General features: G+C 41.4%; 1 protein-coding gene across 6 annotated transcripts in view; it reads right to left on the bottom strand.

Annotated features, from left to right (window-relative positions):
* The window catches only part of cfap418 (cilia and flagella associated protein 418), a 111,173-nt gene that overhangs the window by 66,705 nt on the left and 18,742 nt on the right, over positions 1-25,726 (bottom strand). For 3 of the 6 annotated variants that reach the window (XM_069921808.1, XM_069921811.1, XM_069921813.1), the window contains exons 5-6: positions 16,462-16,557; positions 10,772-15,665 (exon numbers count right to left, since the gene is read on the bottom strand). In XM_069921808.1, the coding sequence (XP_069777909.1) occupies positions 15,512-15,665; positions 16,462-16,557 (250 nt within the window). In that variant the 3' untranslated portion in view covers positions 10,772-15,511. Of the gene's footprint in view, positions 1-10,771; positions 15,666-16,461; positions 16,558-25,726 lie in introns of those variants that run through there. The other 3 variants (XM_069921809.1, XM_069921810.1, XM_069921812.1) reach the window with 3 other exon arrangements.

Raw genomic sequence — 25,726 nt, 5'->3', positions numbered from 1 at the left:
CTCCTTCACCCTCTTCTGAACTCAATGATTATCTCCTTCCCCCTCTTCTGAACTCAATGATCACTCCTTCCCACTCTTCTGAACTCAATGATCATCTCCTTCCCCCTCTTCTGAACTCAATGATCATCTCCTTCCCCCTCTTCTGAACTCAATGATCATCTCCTTCACACTCTTCTGAACTCAATAATCATTCCTTCCCCCTCTTCTGAACTCAATGATCACTCCTTCCCCCTCTTCTGAACTCAATGATCATCTCCTTCCAACTCTTCTGAACTCAATGATCATCTCCTTCCCCCTCTTCTGAACTCAATGATCACTCCTTCCCCCTCTTCTGAACTAAATGATCATCTCCTTCCCCTTTTCTGAAATCAATGATCATCTCCTTCCAACTCTTTTGAACTCAATGATCACTCCTTCCCCCTCTTCTGAACTCAATGATCATCTCCTTCCCCCTCTTCTGAACTCAATGATCACTCCTTCCCCCTCTTCTGAACACAATAATCACTCCTTCCAACTCTTCTGAACTCAATGATCATCTTCCCCCTCTTCTGAACTCAATGATCACTCCTTCCCCCTCTTCTGAACTCAATGATCACTCCTTCCCCCTCTTCTGAACTCAATGATCATCTCCTTCCCCCTCTTCTGAACTCAATGATCATCTCCTTCCCCCTCTTCTGAACTTAATGATCATCTCCTTCCCCCTCTTCTGAACTCAATGATCACTCCTTCCCCCTCTTCTGAACTCAATAATCACTCCTTCCCCCTCTTCTGAACTCAATGATCATCTCCTTCCCCCTCTTCTGAAATCAATGATTATCTCTTACCCCTCTTCTGAACTCAATGATCACTCCTTCCCCCTCTACTGAACTCAATGATCACTCCTTCCCCCTCTTCTGACCTCAATGATCATCTCCTTCCCCCTCTTCTGAACTCAATGATCATCTCCTTCCCCCTCTTCTGAACTCAGTTGATCATCTCCTTCCCCCTCTTCTGAACTCAATGATCATCTCCTTCCACCTCTTCTGAACTCAATGATCACTCCTTCCCCCTCTTCTGAACTCAATGATCATCTCCTTCCAACTCTTCTGAACTCAATGATCACTCCTTCCCCCTCTTCTGAACTCAATGATCATCTCCTTCCCACTCTTCTGAAATCAATGATTATCTGCTTACCCCTATTCTGAACTCAATAATCACTCCTTCCAACTCTTCTTAACTCAATGATCATCTCCTTCACCCTCTTCTGACCTCAATGATCATCTCCTTCCCCCTCTTCTGAACTCAATGATCACTCCTTCCCCCTCTTCTGAACTCAATGATCATCTCCTTCCAACTCTTCTGAACTCAATGATCATCTCCTTCCCCCTCTTCTGAACTCAATGATCACTCCTTCCCCCTCTTCTGAACTCAATGATCATCTCCTTCCCCCTCTTCTGAACTCAATGATCATCTCCTTCCCCCTCTTCTGAACTCAATGATCACACATTCCCCCTCTTCTGAACTCAATGATCATCTCCTTCCCCCTCTTCTGAACTCAATGATTATCTCTTACCCCTCTTCTGAACTCAATGATCACTCCTTCCCCCTCTACTGAACTCAATGATCACTCCTTCCCCCTCTTCTGACCTCAATGATCATCTCCTTCCCCCTCTTCTGAACTCAATGATCATCTCCTTCCCACTCTTCTGAACTCAATGATCACTCCTTCCCCCTCTTCTGAACTCAATGATCACTCCTTCCCCCTCTTCTGAACTCAATGATCATCTCCTTCCCCCTCTTCTGAACTCAATGATCACTCCTTCCCCCTCTTCTGAACTCAATGATCATCTCCTTCCCCCTCGTCTGAACTCAATGATCATCTCCTTCCACCTCTTCTGAACTCAATGATCACTCCTTCCCCCTCTTCTGCACTCAATGATCATCTCCTTCCAACTCTTCTGAACTCAATGATCACTCCTTCCCCCTCTTCTGAACTCAATGATCATCTCCTTCCCCCTCTTCTGAACTCAATGATCATCTCCTTCCCCCTCTTCTGAACTCAATGATCATCTCCTTCCCCTCTTCTGAAATCAATGATCATCTCCTTCCCCCTCTTCTGAACTCAATGATCACTTCTTCCCCCTCTTCTGAACTCAATGATCATCTCCTTCCCCCTCTTCTGAACTCAATGATCATCTCCTTCCCCCTCTTCTGAACTCAATGATCACTCCTTCCCCCTCTTCTGAACACAATGATCATCTCCTTCCCACTCTTCTGAACTCAATGATCACTCCTTCCCCCTCTTCTGAACTAAATGATCATCTCCTTCCCCCTCTTCTGAACTCAATGATCACTCCTTCCCCCTCTTCTGAACTCAATGATAATCTCCTTCCCCCTCTTCTGAACTCAATGATCACTCCTTCCCCTCTTCTGAACTCAATGATCACTCCTTCCCCCTCTTCTGAACTCAATGATCACTCCTTCCCCCTCTTCTGAACTCAATGATCATCCCCTTCCCCTCTTCTGAACTCAATGATCACTCCTTCCCCTCTTCTGAACTCAATGATCACTCCTTCCCCCTCTTCTGAACTCAATGATCACTCCCTCCCCCTCTTCTGAACTCAATGATCATCTCCTTCCCCCTCTTCTGACCTCAATGATCACTCCTTCCCCCTCTTCTGAACTCAATGATCACTCCTTCCCCCTCTTCTGAACTCAATGATCATCTCCTTCCAACTCTTCTGAACTCAATGATCGTCTCTTTCCCCCTCTTCTGAACTCAATGATCGTCTCCTTCACCCTCTTCTGAACTCAATGTTCACTCCTTCCCCATCTTCTGAACTCAATGATCATCTCCTTCCCCCTCTTTTGAACTCAATGATCACTCCTTCCCCTCTTCTGAACTCAATGATCATCTTCCCCCTCTTCTGAACTCAATGATCATCACCTTCCCCCTCTTTTGAACTCAATGATCATCCCCTTCCCCCTCATCTGAACTCAATGATCACTCCTTCCCCTCTTCTGAACTCAATGATCTCTCCTTCACCCTCTTCTGAAGACAATGATCATCTCCTTCCCCCTCTTCTGAACTCAATGATCACTCCTTCCCACTCTTCTGAACTCAATGATCATCTCCTTCCCCCTCTTCTGAACTCAATGATCATCTCCTTCACACTCTTCTGAACTCAATAATCATTCCTTCCCCCTCTTCTGAACTCAATGATCACTCCTTCCCCCTCTTCTGAACTCAATGATTACTCCTTCCCCCTCTTCTGAACTCAATGATCATCTCCTTCCCCCTCTTCTGAACTCAATGATCATCACCTTCCCCCTCTTCTGAACTCAATGATCATCTCCTTCCCCCTCTTCTGAACTCAATGATCATCCCCTTCCCCCTCATCTGAACTCAATGATCACTCCTTCCCCTCTTCTGAACTCAATGATCTCTCCTTCACCCTCTTCTGAACTCAATGATCATCTCCTTCCCCCTCTTCTGAACTCAATGATCACTCCTTCCCACTCTTCTGAACTCAATGATCATCTCCTTCCCCCTCTTCTGAACTCAATGATCATCTCCTTCCCCCTCTTCTGAACTCAATGATCATCTCCTTCACACTCTTCTGAACTCAATAATCATTCCTTCCCCCTCTTCTGAACTCAATGATCACTCCTTCCCCCTCTTCTGAACTCAATGATCATCTCCTTCCAACTCTTCTGAACTCAATGATCATCTCCTTCCCCCTCTTCTGAACTCAATGATCACTCCTTCCCCCTCTTCTGAACTAAATGATCATCTCCTTCCCCTTTTCTGAACTCAATGATCATCTTCTTCCAACTCTTTTGAACTCAATGATCACTCCTTCCCCCTCTTCTGAACTCAATGATCATCTCCTTCCCCCTCTTCTGAACTCAATGATCACTCCTTCCCCCTCTTCTGAACACAATAATCACTCCTTCCAACTCTTCTGAACTCAATGATCATCTCCTTCCCCCTCTTCTGAACTCAATGATCACTCCTTCCCCCTCTTCTGAACTCAATGATCACTCCTTCCCCCTCTTCTGAACTCAATGATCATCTCCTTCCCCCTCTTCTGAACTCAATGATCATCTCCTTCCCCCTCTTCTGAACTCAATGATCACTCATTTCCCCTCTTCTGAACTCAATGATCATCTCCTTCCCCCTCTTCTGAACTCAATGATCACTCCTTCCCCCTCTTCTGAACTCAATAATCACTCCTTCCCCCTCTTCTGAACTCAATGATCATCTCCTTCCCCCTCTTCTGAAATCAATGATTATCTCTTACCCCTCTTCTGAACTCAATGATCACTCCTTCCCCCTCTACTGAACTCAATGATCACTCCTTCCCCCTCTTCTGACCTCAATGATCATCTCCTTCCCCCTCTTCTGAACTCAATGATCATCTCCTTCCCCCTCTTCTGAACTCAGTTGATCATCTCCTTCCCCCTCTTCTGAACTCAATGATCATCTCCTTCCACCTCTTCTGAACTCAATGATCACTCCTTCCCCCTCTTCTGAACTCAATGATCATCTCCTTCCAACTCTTCTGAACTCAATGATCACTCCTTCCCCCTCTTCTGAACTCAATGATCATCTCCTTCCCACTCTTCTGAAATCAATGATTATCTCCTTACCCCTATTCTGAACTCAATAATCACTCCTTCCAACTCTTCTTAACTCAATGATCATCTCCTTCACCCTCTTCTGACCTCAATGATCATCTCCTTCCCCCTCTTCTGAACTCAATGATCACTCCTTCCCCCTCTTCTGAACTCAATGATCATCTCCTTCCAACTCTTCTGAACTCAATGATCATCTCCTTCCCCCTCTTCTGAACTCAATGATGACTCCTTCCCCCTCTTCTGAACTCAATGATCATCTCCTTCCCCCTCTTCTGAACTCAATGATCATCTCCTTCCCCCTCTTCTGAACTCAATGATCACACATTCCCCCTCTTCTGAACTCAATGATCACTCCTTCCCCCTCTTCTGAACACAATGATCATCTCCTTCCCACTCTTCTGAACTCAATGATCACTCCTTCCCCCTCTTCTGAACTAAATGATCATCTCCTTCCCCCTCTTCTGAACTCAATGATCACTCCTTCCCCCTCTTCTGAACTCAATGATAATCTCCTTCCCCCTCTTCTGAACTCAATGATCACTCCTTCCCCTCTTCTGAACTCAATGATCACTCCCTCCCCCTCTTCTGAACTCAATGATCATCTCCTTCCCCCTCTTCTGACCTCAATGATCACTCCTTCCCCCTCTTCTGAACTCAATGATCACTCCTTCCCCCTCTTCTGAACTCAATGATCATCTCCTTCCAACTCTTCTGAACTCAATGATCGTCTCTTTACCCCTCTTCTGAACTCAATGATCGTCTCCTTCACCCTCTTCTGAACTCAATGTTCACTCCTTCCCCATCTTCTGAACTCAATGATCATCTCCTTCCCCCTCTTCTGAACTCAATGATCACTCCTTCCCCTCTTCTGAACTCAATGATCATCTTCCCCCTCTTCTGAACTCAATGATCATCTCCTTCCCCCTCTTCTGAACTCAATGATCATCTCCTTCCCCCTCTTCTGAACTCAATGATCACTCCTTCCCCCTATTCTGAACTCAATGATCATCTCCTTCACCCTCTTCTGAAGACAATGATCATCTCCTTCATCTTATTGGCATTGAGAGAGAGGTTGTTCTCAAGTGCACAGAGCTCCAATTTGTCAGAGTTGGTAGTCACCAAGAGATGTTTAAAATAATTTCTAATCACAAATTGTGGAAATTAACATGGTTAATGTGGCTACTTCTATTTTGTGGATTGACTGAAATATCAATGACAAAATTACAAAATGTATTTTTGGTTTTATCCTGTTAAATATTTAAATTACAAATTTGTTACATTTTCACTGGACATTGGGCATAGTTGATGTCAAATCTTTGAGAACATAAATACTCAAAAATCGTATTGATTTTTCAAACAAATGCATGGTTAAAGATGCACGAATATTTCACCCTCAGAATCAGAGAGGTGTTAATGGCTTAACCAGACAGCACAGTAAAGTTTTTTGTCATGTGATTGTACAAGTACATCTTGATGAAACAGCATTCTCTGGTCTTCAGCTCAAAACAAGCACAACCAAACATAACATACGTACAGGCAAAAAATACATATGAAGGACAAGTATTATATCTATATAAATAAATAAATTTTGCTTTTTACAAATGAAAGTCTCGGATGGTTCATGTGAGCAGTTCCTTTGGTCTTTCAGCATTACCACTGCCCGTAGGAAGAAGCTGCTCCTCAGCCTGGTGGTGCTGGTTCTCAAATGCTTGTATCTTTTCCCCATTGTTTTTTTGTTCTCATGATGGTGGAGCCCAACACAGGATGTTTGAGCAGGAAACTATGTATGAAAATAAATGCACCATTTGTTCCAGAGAACTCAAATCATATTCATACTGGGATGAAATTGTATTTCCCTTCAATTAAATTTAGAGCATCTGATCTTTGATGCCTGCCATAAACCATTTCCCCTTGCCCTGAGCACGAGTCTCCACCAAACACCATTAACAAAGAAGTCTCTTCAAAACTCGGTGAACTTCTGACCCCATATTCATTATCTATTTTAATTCTGTTGTATCAACTTTTGTGCCCTTGCTGCATGCCACTGAAAACCTAATAGAATCAGACAGCATTGTGGGAAAGAAAATCAAAATGTAAGATTTCAGATGAAGCTCTATTCATCAAACAGCAGCAATTTTTCCAGTCTTTGCTTTCTTCCCAGATTAGGTGTCGCTTGTTGCATGGAACATACAATTTTATATTATTAAAGTATAATAATTCTCACTTTTTCCAAAGCAATATTTCTGGTAAAATAGCTAATATACATTAAAATTAGAATTTCAAAAGTGTAATTACCTGCTGCCTCAAAGAATTTCCTTTCTGAGTGGTGCACTCTTTGGCTTGGCTTCGCGGACGAAGATTTATGGAGGGGGTAAATGTCCACGTCAGCTGCAGGCTCGTTTGTGGCTGACAAATCCGATGCGGGACAGGCAGACACGGTTGCAACGGTTGCAGGGGAAAATTGGTTGGTTGGGGTTGGGTGTTGGGTTTTTCCTCCTTTGTCTTTTGTCAGTGAGGTGGGCTCTGCGGTCTTCTTCAAAGGAGGTTGCTGCCCGCTGAACTGTGAGGCGCCAAGATGCATCGTTTGAGGCGATATCAGCCCATTGGCGGTGGTCAATGTGGCAGTTACCAAGAGATTTCTTTAGGCAGTTCTTGTGCCTCTTCTTTGGTGCACCTCTGTCACGGTGGCCAGTGGAGAGCTCGCCATATAATACGATCTTGGGAAGGCGATGGTCTTCCATTCTGGAGGCGTGACCTACCCAGCGCAGTTAGATCTTCAGCAGCGTGGATTCGATGCTGTTGGCCTCTGCCATCTTGAGTACTTCGATGTTAGGGATGAAGTCGCTCCAATGAATGCTGAGGATGGAGCGGAGACAATGCTGGTGGAAACGTTCTAGGAGCCGTAGGTGATGCCGGTAGAGGACCCATGATTCGGAGCCGAACAGGAGTGTGGGTATGACAACGGCTCTGTTTACGCTTAACTTTGTGAGGTTTTTCAGTTGGTTGTTTTTCCAGACTCTTTTGTGTCGTCTTCCAAAGGCGCTATTTGCCTTGGCGAGTCTGTTGTCTATCTCGTTGTCGATCCTTGCATCTGATGAAATGGTGCAGCTGAGATAGGTAAACTGGTTGACCGTTTTGAGTTTTGTGTGCCCGATGGAGATGTGGGGGGGCTGGTAGTCATGGTGGGGAGCTGGCTGATGGAGGACCTCAGTTTTCTTCAGGCTGACTTCCAGGCCAAACATTTTGGCAGTTTCCGCAAAACAGGACGTCAAACGCTGAAGAGCTGACTCTGAATGGGCAACTAAAGCGGCATCGTCTGCAAAGAGTAGTTCACGGACAAGTTGCTCTTGTGTCTTGGTGTGAGCTTGCAGGCGCCTCAGATTGAAGAGACTGCCATCCATGCGGTACCGGATGTAAACAGCATCTTCATTGTTGAGGTGTAACTAGTGCTGTCAAGTCTTAACATCAGCCTGACTCCTGCAGCCAAACATCTATGGACACATTTTGACAAAGACGGCACAAAATTGGCATGTAGTCAATGGGCATGGTTTAATCGTGGCTCACATTTCCTGTACCTGATTTTATGGGACAATGCCATTTAACCACATTTCACCTTGACCAAATCTTGTATATGCTGTAAATTTTATCTGTGGCTGAAACTTAAAGCCTAATAAGAACATAAAAAATAGGATCAGGAGCCTGCTCTGCCATTCAATGAGGTCATGGCTGATCTGATGATAGGCTCATTTCCATCTACCTGCCTTGTCCTTATATCCCTTAATTTGAATAAATCTATTCAACCTTTTCTTAAATTTGTATATTCACTGAGGTAGCCTGTTTCAAGGGGAGCCCATTCCATTTGCAGCGGAGGCAAAGCAGTTCCTCTTCATCTCCAGCCTAAATCTACTACCCTGGATCTTGAGTCTATGTCCTCTAGTTCTTGTCTCCCCCACTAATCGGAACAACTTACCTACTGTTATGGGTTATGTCTTTAAAAGAGATATATTGTGGGGGTTCAGTGTAGGTCATTTCACAGAGTAACAAACACATCTCATTTAAAATGCAAGAACTTTTGCTGAAGCCAGACATTCACGCACCAGTGATTTTGCAAAGAATCAAATTGCTTTGGAAAATATTTCAAAAGCAGGTGCAAATGAAATAGTCCAGGCTCAAAGAGCTGATAAGATCTTTCAAGGATTGGGTTTTGGAGCCTTGGGGAGGTGTTCTGGATTTTACAAGCAGAGAGAGGAAAAAAAACCTCAGGATTTCTCTTTTAGAGAGAGAGTGATAAATAGTCCTGCAGTAGCTTTTTGAGGCTGCAACATGGCAAACTGGTAGGCTTGTAGAAAACCCCATTTTGAAGATTGGTTGTGAGTTCTGAGTTCAGCCTGTTGAAAACCCTTGTAGCCCTTACAAGAGGAAATGGCTGGTTAGAATGTTTCTCCTGAAATAAAGGAAACAAGAGGAAGTCTGTGACGACCTGAAGAAAAGAGCTTATCATTTGGAAAACTGATGATGGAGCAAGTTTCTTCGGCAAGACACTGAAATGACTGTTTGGAGGGAATCAGTTTGTGAGCGTCCAACGAGCAACAAATCTCTCTGAAAACGACAAGAACCTTCCTGAGCAGTAACCATTTAACTTTAAGCACCAGAGCCTGGTGAAAATTCATAAATGTTAAATTCTGTGCACTGTATAAGAATTGCCTGATACTGGTGAACTTGGAGAAGTGAGATTGGACTGTGAATCAAAGAAGTTTCCTGAATATATACACATTACATACATGTGCGCTTAGAATTAGAAGGGGGTTGTTAGGTTAAGCTAATAGTAATAAGTTAAAGTTTGATCCTGTTTTTATGTTTAAAGAAAATTAATAGCAACTTTTATTTAAATAACCATTTGTCTTGGTGAATTTCTATTGCTGCTGGGTTTTGGGTCCTCTGGGCTTGTAACACTACCTTTATCTATCATAATTTTTATCTTTCATAATTTTATACATTTCTATAAGATCCCCTCTCATTCTTCTAATTTCAAGCGAGTACAGCCCCAGATGACTCAATCTCTCCTTATAGGCGAATCCCCTCATCTCTGGAATCAACCTGGTGAAAATCCTCTGGACCACTTCCAAAGCCAGTACATCCTTCTAGTAAGGAGGCCAGAATTGCACGCAGTACTCCAGATGCGGCCTCACCAGTACCTTGCACAGTTAGTTGCAGCATGTCCCAACTCCTAAATTCAATCCCTCTAACAAATTCCATTTGCCTTCTTGATAGCCTGTTGCAGCTGCAAATTAAATTTTTGTGATTCATGCACAAGCACTCCCAAGTCCTTCTGCATGCTACAATCTCTTGCCATTTAAATAATAATCAAAATTTCCTTCTACAATAAATAACCTCACATTTACCAACATTGTACTCCATCTGCCAGACCCTTGCCCACTCACTTAACCTATCTACATCTCTCTGCCGACTCTCTGTATCCTCTGCACAATTTGCTTTTACACTCAATTTAGTGTCTTCAGCAAACTTTGATCCACTACAGTCTGTCCCCCCTTTCATTTCTGTATATCATAAACAGTTGCGGGCCCTGCACCGACCCCTGGGGCACCCCGCTCACTACTGAACGCTAACCAGAAAAACACCTGAGTCCCAACTCTCGGCTTTCTATTGGTTAACCAATCCTCTATCCATGTTAATACATCACCCCCAACTCTATGCATCCTTATCTTACATACAAGTCTTTTATGCATTACCTTATTGTATGCCTTCTGGAAATCCAAGTATGCAACATCCATATGCTCCCCTATATCTATCGCATTTGTTTTATCCTCAAAGAACTCCGTAAGTTTGTCAAACAGGACCTGTCTTTGGTGAATCCAAGATGCATCTCTGCCTGAAGGATCCATTTCAATCCAGATGCCTTGTGTTTCTCAAGCATTTTCCTAACTACAGATGTAAAACTAACCGACCTGTAGTTCCCTGCCTTTTGCCTACATCCTTTTTTAAATAGAGGTGTGACATTTACTGTCTTCCAAACTGCCGGGACCCGGCACGAGTCCAGAGAATTTTGGCAAATACCGGTAAACACCAAAGCCTCGACTATAACTGCTGCTTTAATAAACCTTTATTTGTCAAAAGAATATAAGAATACTACAGATGTTGTGAATCAACTTCTACAGTTTAATGCAGTCAAGTATTTTAAACACTTGTCAGTGGTTTACCAAGGATTACAAAAATGAATCACAATATTCAAACTCAGGATTTAAAAGCAATTTTAAAATAACTTTTAACTTGAAAGCACTGGGATGAAAAATAACAATGGCTGAAAATATTAGTCTTGCAGAAAACCCATAGCTTATCTCAAAGTAATTTAAAATAAACATTAGGAAAATATCTCAGTTTGTTTTTTTCTAGGTATTGGGATGGGTCAGGGAACATGTTGCAGTGGTTGGGATGGTGCTCTGGATTTGTAAGGTCTAATGTTGTCTTATTATAGGTATAACTAGTACCAGTTGTCTACTTTGTTGTTGGCCCTGTATTATTGCCAGGTCGAGGAACCTTGTCTCAGTAGCTTTTATCCATGTCAAATTCTAATCTTATCTTACAAAATGTACAACATTGCTATTATTACTCAACCTATTACATGACCGATGTTAAAAAATTATGTCGACATGCCCTCAGCCAGCCATTCTCAACTTTTTTTTAGCTATTGCCCCTTTAGAACTCAGCTCTATGTCCCTCACCCTTCCCAGTGAAGCAGTCAAGTTTAGTTGGTTTCTTCCATATTTCTTTCTGACCAACTATATAAAGAATTTTTTTATGATTTCAGTCTGTGCCCCTCCTTAAATGTACTGAGGCCCTGGGTTGGGGGGGAAGGAGGCTTATGACCCCCATTGAGAATGGCTACCCTAGGCTTTATATAGTTACCTCCCTCCCCTCCCATTCCTGATTATCCTGTTCCACAGTTAACACACTCGCAATTTTTTTAAAATTTAAGATCTTCCTCATCTTCTCTGGCTCTACACAGATGCCCCTCCTAATCCATAAGAGGACATATTCTTTCCCTCATAACCTTTTTGTTCTTAATATTGCTTATTACATACATTTTGATTCTCCCTTACACGGTTAAAATTATCTCAAAACCTCGTTTATCCCTCTTCGTTTCCCTCTTCACTATGCTCCTACATTCCTTATACAGTTTTCCCTGAAAGGTTTACTCAATACAGTATAGGGGTTTTTACATAGAAAAGCCACGTTATTGCCCCACTCACATTGTGTGTAAAAGGTGGATTCAGTGTTTAAAGCTGAAAAGCCAGATCGCTCAATCCTGTAACATAGCAGAAATGAGTGAGCTGGCTTTCCAGGGCAAAAGGGGCTAGACATGCAGTAGAGCAGCGCTGCCCTCTGTAGTGAGGCACAGTGCTGAATTTCTGTATGCACATTTCTGCACGGCTGCAGACTTTTCAAAAGGAGCACAAATATTAAAAAAAAAGTTTTTACTGTATCTGTCTTATTTTGTTTCCCAATCAGCAAAATAAATCATGGTATTTAAGTCTCTACTTTCCTCTGTTTGAATGGGATCCACATTCGGTATCGGAACGGACAGTGATATTCCTGCAAAGTCAATTGCCAACAGAACCAAACTGAACCAGATTAAAAATCTTGTTAAAATTATCTGCATGCTCGCCACTACAAATGTGAAATCAACATACCTTGCTCTGTACCTCCTGAGATCAACTTAATTTAGTAACATAAAGCAATACATAATAACAATGAATATTGGTGCTAAGGAGATGTGGTCCCCTTCAGACCAGTGACATTCCGTTTGGCCCATTTCAGTTAGTTACAACCTTGACAAAGTTTCACGAAAACATACAAGTTTATAAGAAGATAAAGTGATCTCAGTAGCAAAAGTGTATTACAGGGAGAATGTAGACAATTTGGGTTTAATTTTGACAAGCAAGGAGTTTAATGTGAGTTTTACACTTGACATGATTATTACTCTGTCGCGGTGATCAGCCTCCCAGATGAAAGGCTCATTGTCACATCCAACTAGTGCCCATTTCCCATACGAGGTCAGTTCACTTGTCTTGACTGAGATTAATGTTAAAATAGCGAGATATACAGCAGGTGGAGGAACAGGGACATTCTGCTGGTAGAGAGAAAAGTGATCTGATAAATCTGAGTGCATACACTGACAGCTCCACTGAACCTCCTCTGATGTCATCAGCCATTCTCCCTTTTGAGCTGCTTTCAACAGTAATCCTTTTATATAGGAGATGGAGTGAAGTTGCTCCACCTCTGATACTACCATCCTTGGCGAAGTAAACCCAGATTAGAACTGACCTGCCAATCCACCTTTTCTGTGTTCACCCAGGTAGGTGGAGCATATAAAAGCCAGAGGAAAGGATTTTGGAAGGTTATACGTAAAGGGTGCTTTTACCTGTATCTTATACACGTCTTTTTTTCCCTAATTTTGGGGGTTTTACTGTATTACAATTTGTGCTTTTGTAAGGAGGTTCACTGGCTGGGATATTCCCAAAAGAATGCTTGTGGTTGAAATTTACAATCATCCAAATTATGTAGCCTTTTTATAGCAATTGTTAACGTTCACACAGTTCAGAATTCTGCCTTTTGGCTGATCCTGGCTATATTGGTTCTTTGAAAATTCTATCTAATTGCTGCCACTCAACCATGTTTTCCCCATAGCACTACACATTTTTCTCTATCAGTACAAAATACAAACTGAGCTTGCAAATATAGAACATACAATATTACAGCACACTACAGGCCCTTCAGCCACAATTTTGTGTCGACCTCTGAAATCCCTACTTTACAACCTTAACTCTATTTTATTACATTCATGTGTCTATCTAAGAGTCTTTTGAACGTCCCTATTGTACCAGCCCCCACCATCACCTCTGGCTTTGTATTCATTTTGGCAATCTCCAACAATATCGATCTCCAATTTCCTGTAATCCCTCCCTGATTTTTCTTTCTTCATTCCTCTTGCTTCCTTTATCCTGTCTTTCTCAGTCCTCCGCCCCTTCCCCCATCAGTTCTCACTTCACCAATCACCTGCTAGCTTGTGCTCCTCCCCCTTCCTCCCATTTGGGTATCTGCCTGATTTTTGGCATACCTGAAGAAGGTCTTGGGGCCAAAATATTGACTGCCCTTTGTTTCCATGGACACTGCATGACCTGCCAAGGTTCTCCAGCACTTTTGTTTATTTCACAATACCTTCTTTCTCTTGCACATAGCGCCACCTTTTGCTGTAATTAACTTCAGCAGCTAATTAAAAAGTTCATTGTTTAAAGGAAAAAAATCTTAATACATTTTGGTAAGAGTGAAGATACCTTTCAACTCTTAAGATAGCTATATTGAATAGCCTATCTTTAACATTGTTAAATATCTTTAACAATGAAAACACAAATGATAATGATAATTTTCAATCAAGTATCTCATGAGAGAAGTTTGAGAGAATATTGCATTTGACACCTGATGGATAAACCTCAATAGAATTTTCAGTTAAGGAAACATTTAAGGTTTTAATTGACACTATTAATAACAAGAACAGTTTAGACTGTTAATTGGTTGCTGTCAATTGCCCTTACAGTGTATGTTGGTGATAGAATTTGAGCAACTACATGAGAATGTGCAGAGAATATAACAATTGGATTAATGTAGCAAATGGATGATTGATGGTGTGGACTCAGAGGTTGGTTATAGAAGTAAGTGTACAGCTCAGAAGCAGGTCTTTCTGCCCACTATGTCTGTACTTATCTTTTTTCCCATCTATACTGATCCCAATTGCTTATGTGTTTATTTCTCTGACTATTTTAATGATTTGTAAATATATCTTAATACTTTGGCCTGAAAAGCGAAAGTACTGGATGCAAGCAATCTAATTGATACACCATAACTACACAAACAATACACATATTTCAGGTGGCATGTCTCCATTTCCTTACAGACTTCATTTTAAAATCTTATTAAAATTTAAACAAAGCTGAAAACTGTCATTATAGATATATTTTTAAGAATGAGTAAATCTTGCAGTGTTCAACAATGAAGTCTGATGACAACTACAAAAGAAATCACAACAGTTACTTGCCAATATTCAACTTTGTTTACATATTTGACCAATACTTCTCATAGCAGGAAATGTATTTAAAGGTGCCAAAATATTAAAAACAAAACAGTTCTTTAACAAAAACAGAAAATTGAACATCCACTTGCAAATCCAGTGCATAAGAATTTTGATACTAGAAATTCAAATTTAGATATTTTAATAAACTCAACAAGTCTTCCTGACTTTAAAACTGTTCTTTTTTTCTTTTGGACACTTCCTATTCCATAAGTCTAAGAATGAAAATTTGAATAATTCTCCAAAGTCACAAATGCACATTTAGGTTTGACTCCAATCTTCCACCATTTTTACAGTTGAGTGATATTCATTAAGTCTAATCTTATTGAGTAAATCCAGTCATTGAAGATGATCCCCACATCACTGAAAACTTGTTATAAGCTTTGCAGTAAATTCTGAAGGAATGAAAAACAAAGGGACGTTTTCCAAAAACTGAAGGTTTTTTTCACCTTCCATGTTGTCATTTCTCTTTGTGAAGAAGTTCCAAAATAATCTCATGTCCAAATGCATCAGTACCTATGATGAAAATGTTTACATTTGAACATTTATATTGAACAGTTCATTTTGGCTGCATCCAGTCCTCAAACTATCCTTTATAGGAACTCCTGAATATTTGACATTAGGATAATGCAACTTGTCTTGCATTGAATAGAAATCTGGAAAAATGGTATTACTTTAGGTAATACACTGGACAGCCTCCACAATACCTCTCTAGTTGTGAATGGAGAAGACCGATATGTGTCATCCTTAATGTTTGCCACAGACCCATCGAAGGTGTTGCTCATCCCTGAGATCAGTCAAATTCTGGATGGAGCTCCAACTGCACTGGCATGCATATGCTCGTGCACCACTCTTCCTTACTGCCTTTCCTTTCAGCTTATTTAAGTCAGGCATATTGTTTCTGTCAGTGGAAGTTACAAAAGGCACAATTGAATGCATGAATATAACACATTTATTGCTCATACAGTAAGTTGATTATTTTGACAATTTTATCCACATGACCATTAATGGCAATTATCAAATTTCTGGAAATCAAATCAGCCCACACTCACATTTTTTCCCCAGTACATTTTGTAAATCTATTCCTTGAAATAGGAAGTGGTTATAAAATTTCTAAAGTGATTTATGAGAATGTAATTAGAAAACTACACAAAGGATGAGCCCGCTGGTATAGAATCTTTGGACTTTCATGTGACATTTAGTAAATTGCCCCACAGGTTGTTTTAGAGGGGATGCAAAGAAGATTCACTGGATTGATTTTTGGGCAAAATGAGAATCAAGTGACACAAGGATTGGTTAAAAATTAGAGCTGGTATTGAAATTAATCCCATTATTTTACTGAGAGAACAGTGATTTGAGGGAGCTTATAAACTGAACAAAGAACAATAGAACACATTTTAAAAATTGCAAGTTGCTGAAAACGGTTGAATTTAATTATGCAAATGCAACATAAAGTTGCTCCAACATTCATGCATATATAATAAAAGTGCCATTACCCTCACAATATTTTGATGTCTGACATAAAAGCAAAATAAGCATCCTAAGAAAATTATATAATGTAAGATTCACTGAAATTTCTCAATTCCACCCTAGATTGATACATGTTTATCTGCATATATTGAGCTGTGAGGAAGGGTGAGAATAGATTGATGTGGAGTTTGTTATATAGATTGGCACACAATGGTGTTTAAACATACCTGAAAAAAATGTAGTTGCATGACTTGTCCCATTCATAGTCATCAAGAGTAATTACCCTGAAGTCGCAAGTAGTACAACGGAGCTGGTCACATGTTCTGTAAATTAATAAAATTCTATCTTTATAAAATACAAAATTCAAACTTTTTAATTAGGAGGATTGGAGAGAGTGATGGGCAGGTAAGCCATTAAATTCCAGGGCTTTCCGGGGCTTGGGCTTACTTGGTTCAAGCTGAGAGTTGGAGGAGGCAGTGACTGGAGTTCAGGCTATTATCTGGAGGAGGAGGAGCTTGGAGAGAGTGAAGGGGTTAATTGGTCTAGGGGCAAATAAAAGGAGGGTAAGTATAGGGGAGTGGCCCAGTGAGTAAGTGGCACAGTGAAGGAGTGGGTCTTTGAGGCTTTGGCTCAAGAAGCTTAGGCGAGCAGAGGTTGAGGACTTGAGCTGCAGCTCGATGACCTCGCTCTGGGCAGTAGGTTACTGTTAGGAGGAGGAAAGGTGGGGGGGGGGGTGGGGTGGGGGGGGGGGTTGGGTTCAAGAGAAAGCACCTGAGTCTGTAGTCCTCAGCAATCGGTACTCCACCTTGAGTACTAAGGAGGGGGGTAGACAGACTAAGGAAGGCAGAGGTATAGAGTCAATCTCTGTAGCCCAGAAAGGTAGGGATAGGAGAAAAAGGGCGATAGTTATAGGGGATTCGATGGTCAGGAGGACTGACAGAGGTTTTTGTGAACACAATAAAGAAAACTGGATAGTGGTTTGCTTCCCTAGTGCAAGGGTCTGGGATGTAACTACACGTCCAGGACATCCTAAAAGGGGAGGGTAAAAAGCCTGAGGTCATGGTACATGTTGGCATCAACGATGTTGGAAATAAGGAGGAAGTGGTCCTGCAGAATGAATATAGAGAGTTAGGTAGGGAGCTTAGAAGAAGGACCACTAAGGGTGTAATCTCTGGATTGCTTCTTGTGCCATGTGACAGTGAGGACAGGAACAGAATCAGGTGGAGGTTAAATAAAGGGGTGGAGTAAGAGACAGGGATTCAAGTTCTTGGACATTTTTTGGGGAAGATGGGACCTATACCGTAACGATGGATTACATCTGAATCCCAAAGGGACCAGTCTCCTGGCAGGGGCATTTGCTAGGGCTGCCAGGGGAGCTTTAAACTAGTGTGGTTGGGGATAGGGGTTCAGGTAAGGGAGGACAGCAGGGTGAGGGTTTGCAGGCACAGGAAAAAGGCATATTCACATAATTTGGGGGTGGAACAGCAGGAAGTAATGAATAGATATTATAATTACAATGGTGAGAAAGGTAGTGAGGGTGATAGGCAGAAGGTAGAATGCGGGAGATCTCTGAGATGTATTTATTTCAAGGCAAGGAGTGTAAGGAAGGTGGATGAGCCAAAGGTGTGGATTGACACGTGGCGCTATGATGTGTGGCCACTAGTGAGACGTGGTTGAAGGAGGGTTGTGACTGGAAGTTAAATATTCCAGGATTTCGCTGCTTTAGATGAGGCAGAATTGGTGGAGTATGTGGGGCGCTGTGGCATTACTTGTCAGTGAAGATATTACAGCGGTGCTGAGGCAAGATAAACTGGAGGGCTCATCGAGGGAGGCATGTGGGTAGAACTAAAATATAAGGGTGAGGTTACTATTATAGGGGTATATTATAGGCCACCAAATGGGGAGAGGGAACTAGAAGAGCAAATGTGCAAGGAAATAGCTGAAATGCAGTAGGAGTAGAGTGGTGATGGTTGAGGATTTCAATTTTCCTAACATTGATTGGGAAACACAGTTAGTGAGTGGGCAGGATGGCTTAGAGTTTATAAAATGTGTTCAGGACTGTTTTTTGCAGCATTATATGGAGGTGCCCACTAGAGGGGGAGCAATGTTAGATTTGTTGTTAGGGAAAGAAACAGGGCAGATGATGAGGGTGAGTGTTGGGGAGAACTTCGGATACAGCGATTATGGGCCCATTAGCTTTAGGTTAATTATGGAAAAGGATAGGTTGGGTCTGAAGTCGAAGATCTTCGAGTGGGGGAAGGCCAGATTTGAAGAAATGAGAAGGGATTTGAAGAGATTTGTGTGGGCTGATCTTTTTGCCGGAAAGAATGTAGAGGAAAATTGGAGGGTATTAAAGGTGAGATTTTGAGAGTACAGGATCTTTATGTTCCAGTCTGGTCGAAAGGCAAGACCAAAAGTTCGAGGGAACTATGGTTTTCTAGGAAAATTCGGAAGTTGGTTTGGGATAAGAGGGAGGCCTATGCTAAACATAAGAAACAAAAGATTGATGAGATGTATGATCGTTACTTAGATATCAGAAAGAACTTTAAGAGGGAAATTAGAAAGGCAAAAAGGTATGAGGTTTCCAAAGCTAATAAGGTGAAAGTGAATCCTAAGGGTTTTTACAGATACATAAATAGTAAAAGGAAGGTTAAGGATAGAGTAGGTCCACTGGAAAATGGAAATGGTGGACTATGTGAGGAATCGTATGAGATAGGGGGAAATATTGAATGATTTTTTTCTCGTCTGTATTCACAAGGGAAAGGGACATTGGACTATGTGAGATTAGTGAGGCAAATGGTTTAGTTATGGAAAGGATAGGGATTAGTAAAGAGAGGGTTATGGGCTTCTAGGGCCTGTAAAGGTGGATAAGTCTCCTGGTTCTAATGGGATTTTTCCTAGGATGTTAAGGGAGGTCAGGGAGCAAATAGCAGGGGCTCTGACTGAATTTTTTTTTTAAATTTTTTATTTTTCACACCATAAATCACATTAGCCATGATATACACTATTTCTTTTTCACACATATACAGTGACTTTTTCTCCCCCCCCCCCCCCCCTTTCCTCCCAAACCACCCCCCCACCCCCCCCTCTCATCCATTTTAGGTATACAATCTAGGTTGCATTAAGCCAGTCAGACAATGTTGTCATTCAACAAAATTACACCAGAAATTCTACTGAGTCCATTCTTTTCTTTCCTTCTCCTTCCATCAACTTAGGTAATGTTTGTCCCCAGTAGGTTTTCGCTATTGTATTTAATGTAAGGCTCCTATACTTGTTCGAATATTTCAATATTATTTTTTAACCTATATGTTATTTTTTCTAATGGAATACATTTATTCATTTAAATTTAGTAGTTTCTTCCTTTTAATTTGGTTATGTATTCCATTAATATTTAAAGACATATAGTTCAGCGTAGCCCTTTTATATTTTGTTTATCTTACCTTTCCTCCTTTTCCATTTCTGTTTTCTTATTTTCAACTCTTTATAAGACAACATTCCTACAACATCCAACATTTTCCTTATTCTCCTATTTCTATCTTATTTATCCCCAATCTCCCCTTCACCTCCTGAGTTGTCCTTTATCCCTTGTCGGACAACCACATCTCCCCTCTCCATTTGGATTTGCGAATCCACTCGCAAGCGTCAACTGATTTTGCAGTGACCGCTATTTCCCCCCTCCCCGCCTCCCCCAGAAAAGATTTCACTTTTCATATGTCACAAAGGTCACTCTTTTAATTCCCTCCTTATTCTCTCTATTCCATTACCTTCCCTTATTAATTCTTGTCTATACTATCTATATTTTCCTCTAAGTACAGATACATTCATGTATGCTCATTGTCTCTATTCACTCTTATACCTCTTTACCCGCATACATATCAATCGTGATCATTTTTACTCTCGTTACCCGTCTTCATCCCACAGTCTATTTTTGTCTTTACCCACATACATATCAATCGTGATCATTTTAACTCTCATTACCCGTCTTCCTCCCTCAGTCTATTTTTGTAATTGTTCTGCAAATTTTCGTGCTTCTTCTGGATCCGAGAATAGTCTGTTTTGTTGTCCTGGAATAAATATTTTCAATACCGCTGGATGCTTTAGTATAAATTTATACCCTTCTTTGGCTTGGCTTCGCGGACGAAGATTTATGGAGGGGGTAAAAAGTCCACGTCAGCTGCAGGCTCGTTTGTGGCTGACAAGTCCGATGCGGGACAGGCAGACACGATTGCAGCGGTTGCAGGGGAAAATTGGTTGGTTGGGGTTGGGTGTTGGGTTTTTCCTCCTTTGCCTTTTGTCAGTGAGGTGGGCTCTGCGGTCTTCTTCAAAGGAGGTTGCTGCCCGCCAAACTGTGAGGCGCCAAGATGCACGGTTTGAGGCGTTATCAGCCCACTGGCGGTGGTCAATGTGGCAGGCACCAAGAGATTTCTTTAGGCAGTCCTTGTACCTTTTCTTTGGTGCACCTCTGTCACGGTGGCCAGTGGAGAGCTCGCCATATAACACGATCTTGGGAAGGCGATGGTCCTCCATTCTGGAGACGTGACCCATCCAGCGCAGCTGGATCTTCAGCAGCGTGGACTCGATGCTGTCGACCTCTGCCATCTCGAGTACTTCGACGTTAGGGATGTAAGCGCTCCAATGGATGTTGAGGATGGAGTGGAGACAACGCTGGTGGAAGCGTTCTAGGAGCCGTAGGTGGTGCCGGTAGAGGACCCATGATTCGGAGCCGAACAGGAGTGTGGGTATGACAACGGCTCTGTATACGCTTATCTTTGTGAGGTTTTTCAGTTGGTTGTTTTTCCAGACTCTTTTGTGTAGTCTTCCAAAGGCGCTATTTGCCTTGGCGAGTCTGTTGTCTATCTCATTGTCGATCCTTGCATCTGATGAAATGGTGCAGCCGAGATAGGTAAAAATTTATACCCTTTCTTCCATAAAATCGCCTTTGCTGTATTGAACTCTTTTCTCTTCTTTAGGAGTTCAAAACTTATATCTGGATAAATGAAGATTTTTTGCCCTTTATACTCCAGTGGTTTGTTGCCCTCTCTTACTTTTTCCATTGTCTTCTCCAGTACCTTTTCTCTTGTAGTATATCTTAGGAATTTTACTACAATAGATCTTGGTTTTTGTTGTGGTTGTGGTTTAGAGGCCAATACTCTATGTGCCCTTTCTATTTCCATTTCTTGCTGTAGTTCTGGACATCCTAGGGTCTTAGGGATCCACTCTTTTATAAACTCCCTCATATTCTTGCCTTCTTCATCTTCCTTAAGGCCCACTATCTTTATGTTATTTCTTCTGTTATGGTTTTCCATTGTATCTATTTTTTGAGCTAGTAGTTCTTGTGTCTCTTTAGTTTTTTTATTAGATTTCTCCAATTTCTTTTTTAAGTCTTCTACCTCCATTTCTGCTGCTACTGCCCGCTCTTCCATCTTGTCCATTTTCTTTCCCATTTCTGTTAAGGTCATCTCCATTTTATTTATTTTCTCTTCTGTGTTGTTTATTCTTTTTCTTAAATCCTTAAATTCCTGTGTTTGCCATTCTTTAAATGACTCCATGTATCCTTTAATAAGAGCAAGTATATCCTTTACCTTGCCTTCCTCTTCCTCTTCTTCTTCCTCTGGGTTGACCATCTGTTGTTTCTTTGGTGCCTTTTCCTCCTCTTCTTTCTTGTTTCTACTGTCTTCTGTGGTCTCTTCTTGCTGCAGGTGTTCTGCAGCTGTCGTTGCCGGCTGTGGAGATTGACTCCCCAGCTGGTCCCCCCTCCCGTCGGTGTGTTTTTTTTCATTCGCATCGCGCACTTTTACTCGGCTCTGCGAGCCATTTTTGTAGTCCATTATTTACCGACCTGAGGGAGCGGGTTTCTCTCTCCGCAGCGGGCCTCTTCGGACAGGTAAGGCCTTCACCTTTTTCCTCCTTTGTCTTCTCTTCCTCTCTTCTTACCGTTGCCTTCGATTTTTCTTTTTTTGTCGCCATCTTCTTTCCACCTTTATACTCACTTTTCTGTAACTTTTATTTCTGTGCCTTTGTGTTTTCTTTTGTTTTTCCCGACTTTTCTGGAGAGGGCTGGAGTTCACCGTCCGGCCACTACTCCATCACGTGACTCCCTCGGCTCTGACTGATTTTTCAACGATCACTGGAGGAGGGTGTGGTGCCACGGGATTGGAGTGTTGCACATGTAGTTCCGTTATTTAGAAAGCACAAGGTGCAGGCCAAGTAATTATCGGCCAGTAAGTTTGACCGAAGGTCAAGTGGTGAAGTGACCGAAGTAAGTGGTGGGGAAAGTTATGGAGGGTATTCTTAGAGATAGTATGTACAAATATCTGGATAGGCAGGGATTGATCAGGGGCACCCAGCATGGGTTTGTGAAGGGAAAGTCATGTTTGACAAATCTAGTTGAGTTTTTTGAAGTGGTGACAAAAAATGTGGATGAAGATAGGGCGGTTGACATGATCTATTTTGATTTTAGTAAGGCTTTTGATAAGGTTCCACATGTAAGGTTAGTAAGGAAGGTTCAGTCACTAAGGATTAATAGAGAGATAGTGAGGTGGGTTCAGAGGTGGCTGGAAGATAGACAGCAGAGAGTCATGGTGGACTCTGTCTGTCAGAATGATGAGCAGTGTGCCTCAGGGATCGGTACTGGGTCCCCTGTTGTTTATCAATTATATTAATGATTTGGAGGAGGGGGTGGTTAACTGGGTAAGCAAATATGCAGACAATACGAAAATAGTGGTGGATAGTGAGGAAGGTTTTCTTGGATTACAGAAGGATTTGGTTTTTTTGGAAAAGTGGGCTGAAAGATGGCAGTTGGAATTTAATGTAGACAAGTGCGAGGTGCTGCATTTCAGAAAAAATAACCAGAATAGGACTTATGCAGTTAAGGGAAGACCATTGTGGAATGCCGAGGAACAGAGGGATCTTGTGGTTATGGTACAGAGTTCATTGAAGGTGGATTACCATGTGGTTAAGAAGGCATATGGCATGCGGCCTTCATAAATCATGGTGTAGAGTTTAGGAGCTGGGAAAGTGATGCTGCAACTGTTTAAGGCATTGGTGAGGGTAGGTTTGGAGTATTGTGTTCAGCTCTGGTCTCCAAATTATAGGAAGGATATAGTTAAGGTGGAGAGGGTGCAGAGAAGATTTACAAGGATGTTGCCTGGCTTACAACATCTAGAGTACAGAAAAAGATTAAGGAGACTGGGACTTTATTCATTTGTACGTAGATGGTTGAGAGGGGATTTGATAGAGGTATTTAAAAATTATGAAGGGAATAGATAGACTAGATGTGAGTAGACTCTTTCCCCTGAGGCAGGGGGAGGTTGGAACAAGAGGGCATAAGTTAAGGGTAAGGGGACAAAACTTCAGAAAAAATGTTAGAGGATGCTTCTTCACTCAGGGGGTAGTGGCAGAATGGAATGATCTTCCAGAGGAGATAGTTGTGGCAGAGTCCTTTCTGTCATTTAAGAGAAAGTTGGATGTGTACATGGATATGAGGGAGTTGGAGGATTATGGGCGGAGAGTGGGAGGGGAGAGCTAGTGGAGTTGTTTAAGTGAAATGGCGCAGACTCATAGGGCTGACATGGTCTGTTTCCACGCTGTAAACTGTTATATGCTTATATATATATAAAAAAAAATTTGACCATGACATTATCTGAACATTCTGATATCTCCTTTGTACAAGTTATTAGAGTCTTCTTTCTTTTTTATTTTTTAATTTTCAATCAACATGGAGTTGCAAAACAAACAAAATCAAAGAAGCATTATAGATATATACAATAAAATACCAGAACCGAACTGCATGTTGATATAAAAAAAGAATCCCAATGATCAAATTCTGCTCTATTGTTTATAAATTACAAACTGTGCTGATCCTTAAAAAGGAAACAGAAGAGAAAAAAAGCGAAATAAGAGAAAGACCCCATCCCTCAAAGGAAAAAAATAGAGGTAATTCTCCCATATGATGTAACAAAATCATCTTTTCCAAAAGCATTAATTACATACAGATGAAACATTATGTAATTCATCCAGAGCTTACTTCCTCCCTTAAGGGATAAATGTCGACATAGACAACACTAAGGATACTGGAGATGGTGGTACTGGAGATCGGGGTTGGGGGTTGGGGGGGATCATCAAAGGTTAACCCCTGTGTATCTTAAATACAGGTTCCATATTCATATGTTGTTACAAGTTTGGAGGTTGTAAGTAATCTTTTCCTGGGGTACACAACTATACATTTCCGACTTCCAGTGGGTCAAACTCAGTTGGGTACTAGATTTCCAAGTAATGGCGATGCATTTTCTAGCCACTGCTAAAGCAAGTTTAACAAATTTTAATTGATATTTTTTCAATAGCCTCATTTAAGTCTTGTATCTGCTAATTTCCCCAATTAAAAGAATTGTGGAACCGGAAGGTATCGAATTCTGCTAATTTGTTCCAAGAGATTCCCCAAATCTTCCCAGAAGGATCTCACCTGAGGACGTGACCAGGTCGAATGCAAAAAGGTCCCTATATCTTGACTGCATCGAAAACATAAATTGGATAATTTAGATTTCAATTTATTTAACTTTTGCGGAGTAAGGTAAAGCTGATGCAAAAAATTATATTGCACCAGCCTATACCTTACATTAATTGTATTGCTCATGCTGTCCCGACATAGGTAAGACCAACAAAATGGATCGATTTCCATACCTAAATCTGATTCCCATCTCTCGCTTGAGTTATCTAGCCCTTGTTTAGGGGCTTCTGCCTGAAGTAAGAAATACATTTTTTGAGATAAGTTACTTTGTGATCCCCTTTCAAACCAGAGTCTCTATTGTGGTAAGGCCAGTGCTGGACCTAATTTATCCCTTAAATATGGGCTAAAACACAGGATTCTGTTGACACTGTGGTTAAGTGAAAAAACAGACAAATGCTAGAGAAACTCAGCAGGTCAAACAGTGCCCCCCTTGATGAAGAGCTCAAGCCCGAAATGTTGGTGATGTATCTTTACCTTTACTACATAAAGGCACTGTTTGACCTGCTGAGTTTTTCCAGCATTTGTGTGTTTTAAATCTCTTAAATAAGATCTTAACTGAAGAGAGCAGAAAAAGGATGTATTTAAAACTCCAAATGTATTCCTGATTTGTTCAAATGTCATAAATTGTCCCTCCTCAAAACAATCTTCGATATATTTGATCCCACTCTGGGACTAATTTTCTAGAATTTTATTATCAATTGTTAATGGAATTAATTTATTTTGAGCTAGGGGTATTTTGGGCGAGAGGCCTCCCCTAATACCAATTTGACCATTGGGTTTATTCCAAACTGTAATAATATGTTTTAGTAATGTTAGGTCTGCTTTGTTCATGAATGAGTGAGACAAACACCAGGCTGAGTCGAAATCAGGGTTCTTTGTTCTTTATTACCGGATTGTAACACTTGCGACTAAACATGTTAGTCGGAGAATGCATTCTGCCGTTATCAGCAAAATGGTGATTTTTTATACCCTTGGATATGTGCTTA

Source organism: Narcine bancroftii, chromosome 2 (assembly GCF_036971445.1).
Source record: "Narcine bancroftii isolate sNarBan1 chromosome 2, sNarBan1.hap1, whole genome shotgun sequence".
Lineage (NCBI taxonomy): Eukaryota > Metazoa > Chordata > Chondrichthyes > Torpediniformes > Narcinidae > Narcine > Narcine bancroftii.
This window is presented reverse-complemented; position numbering and strand designations above follow the sequence as displayed.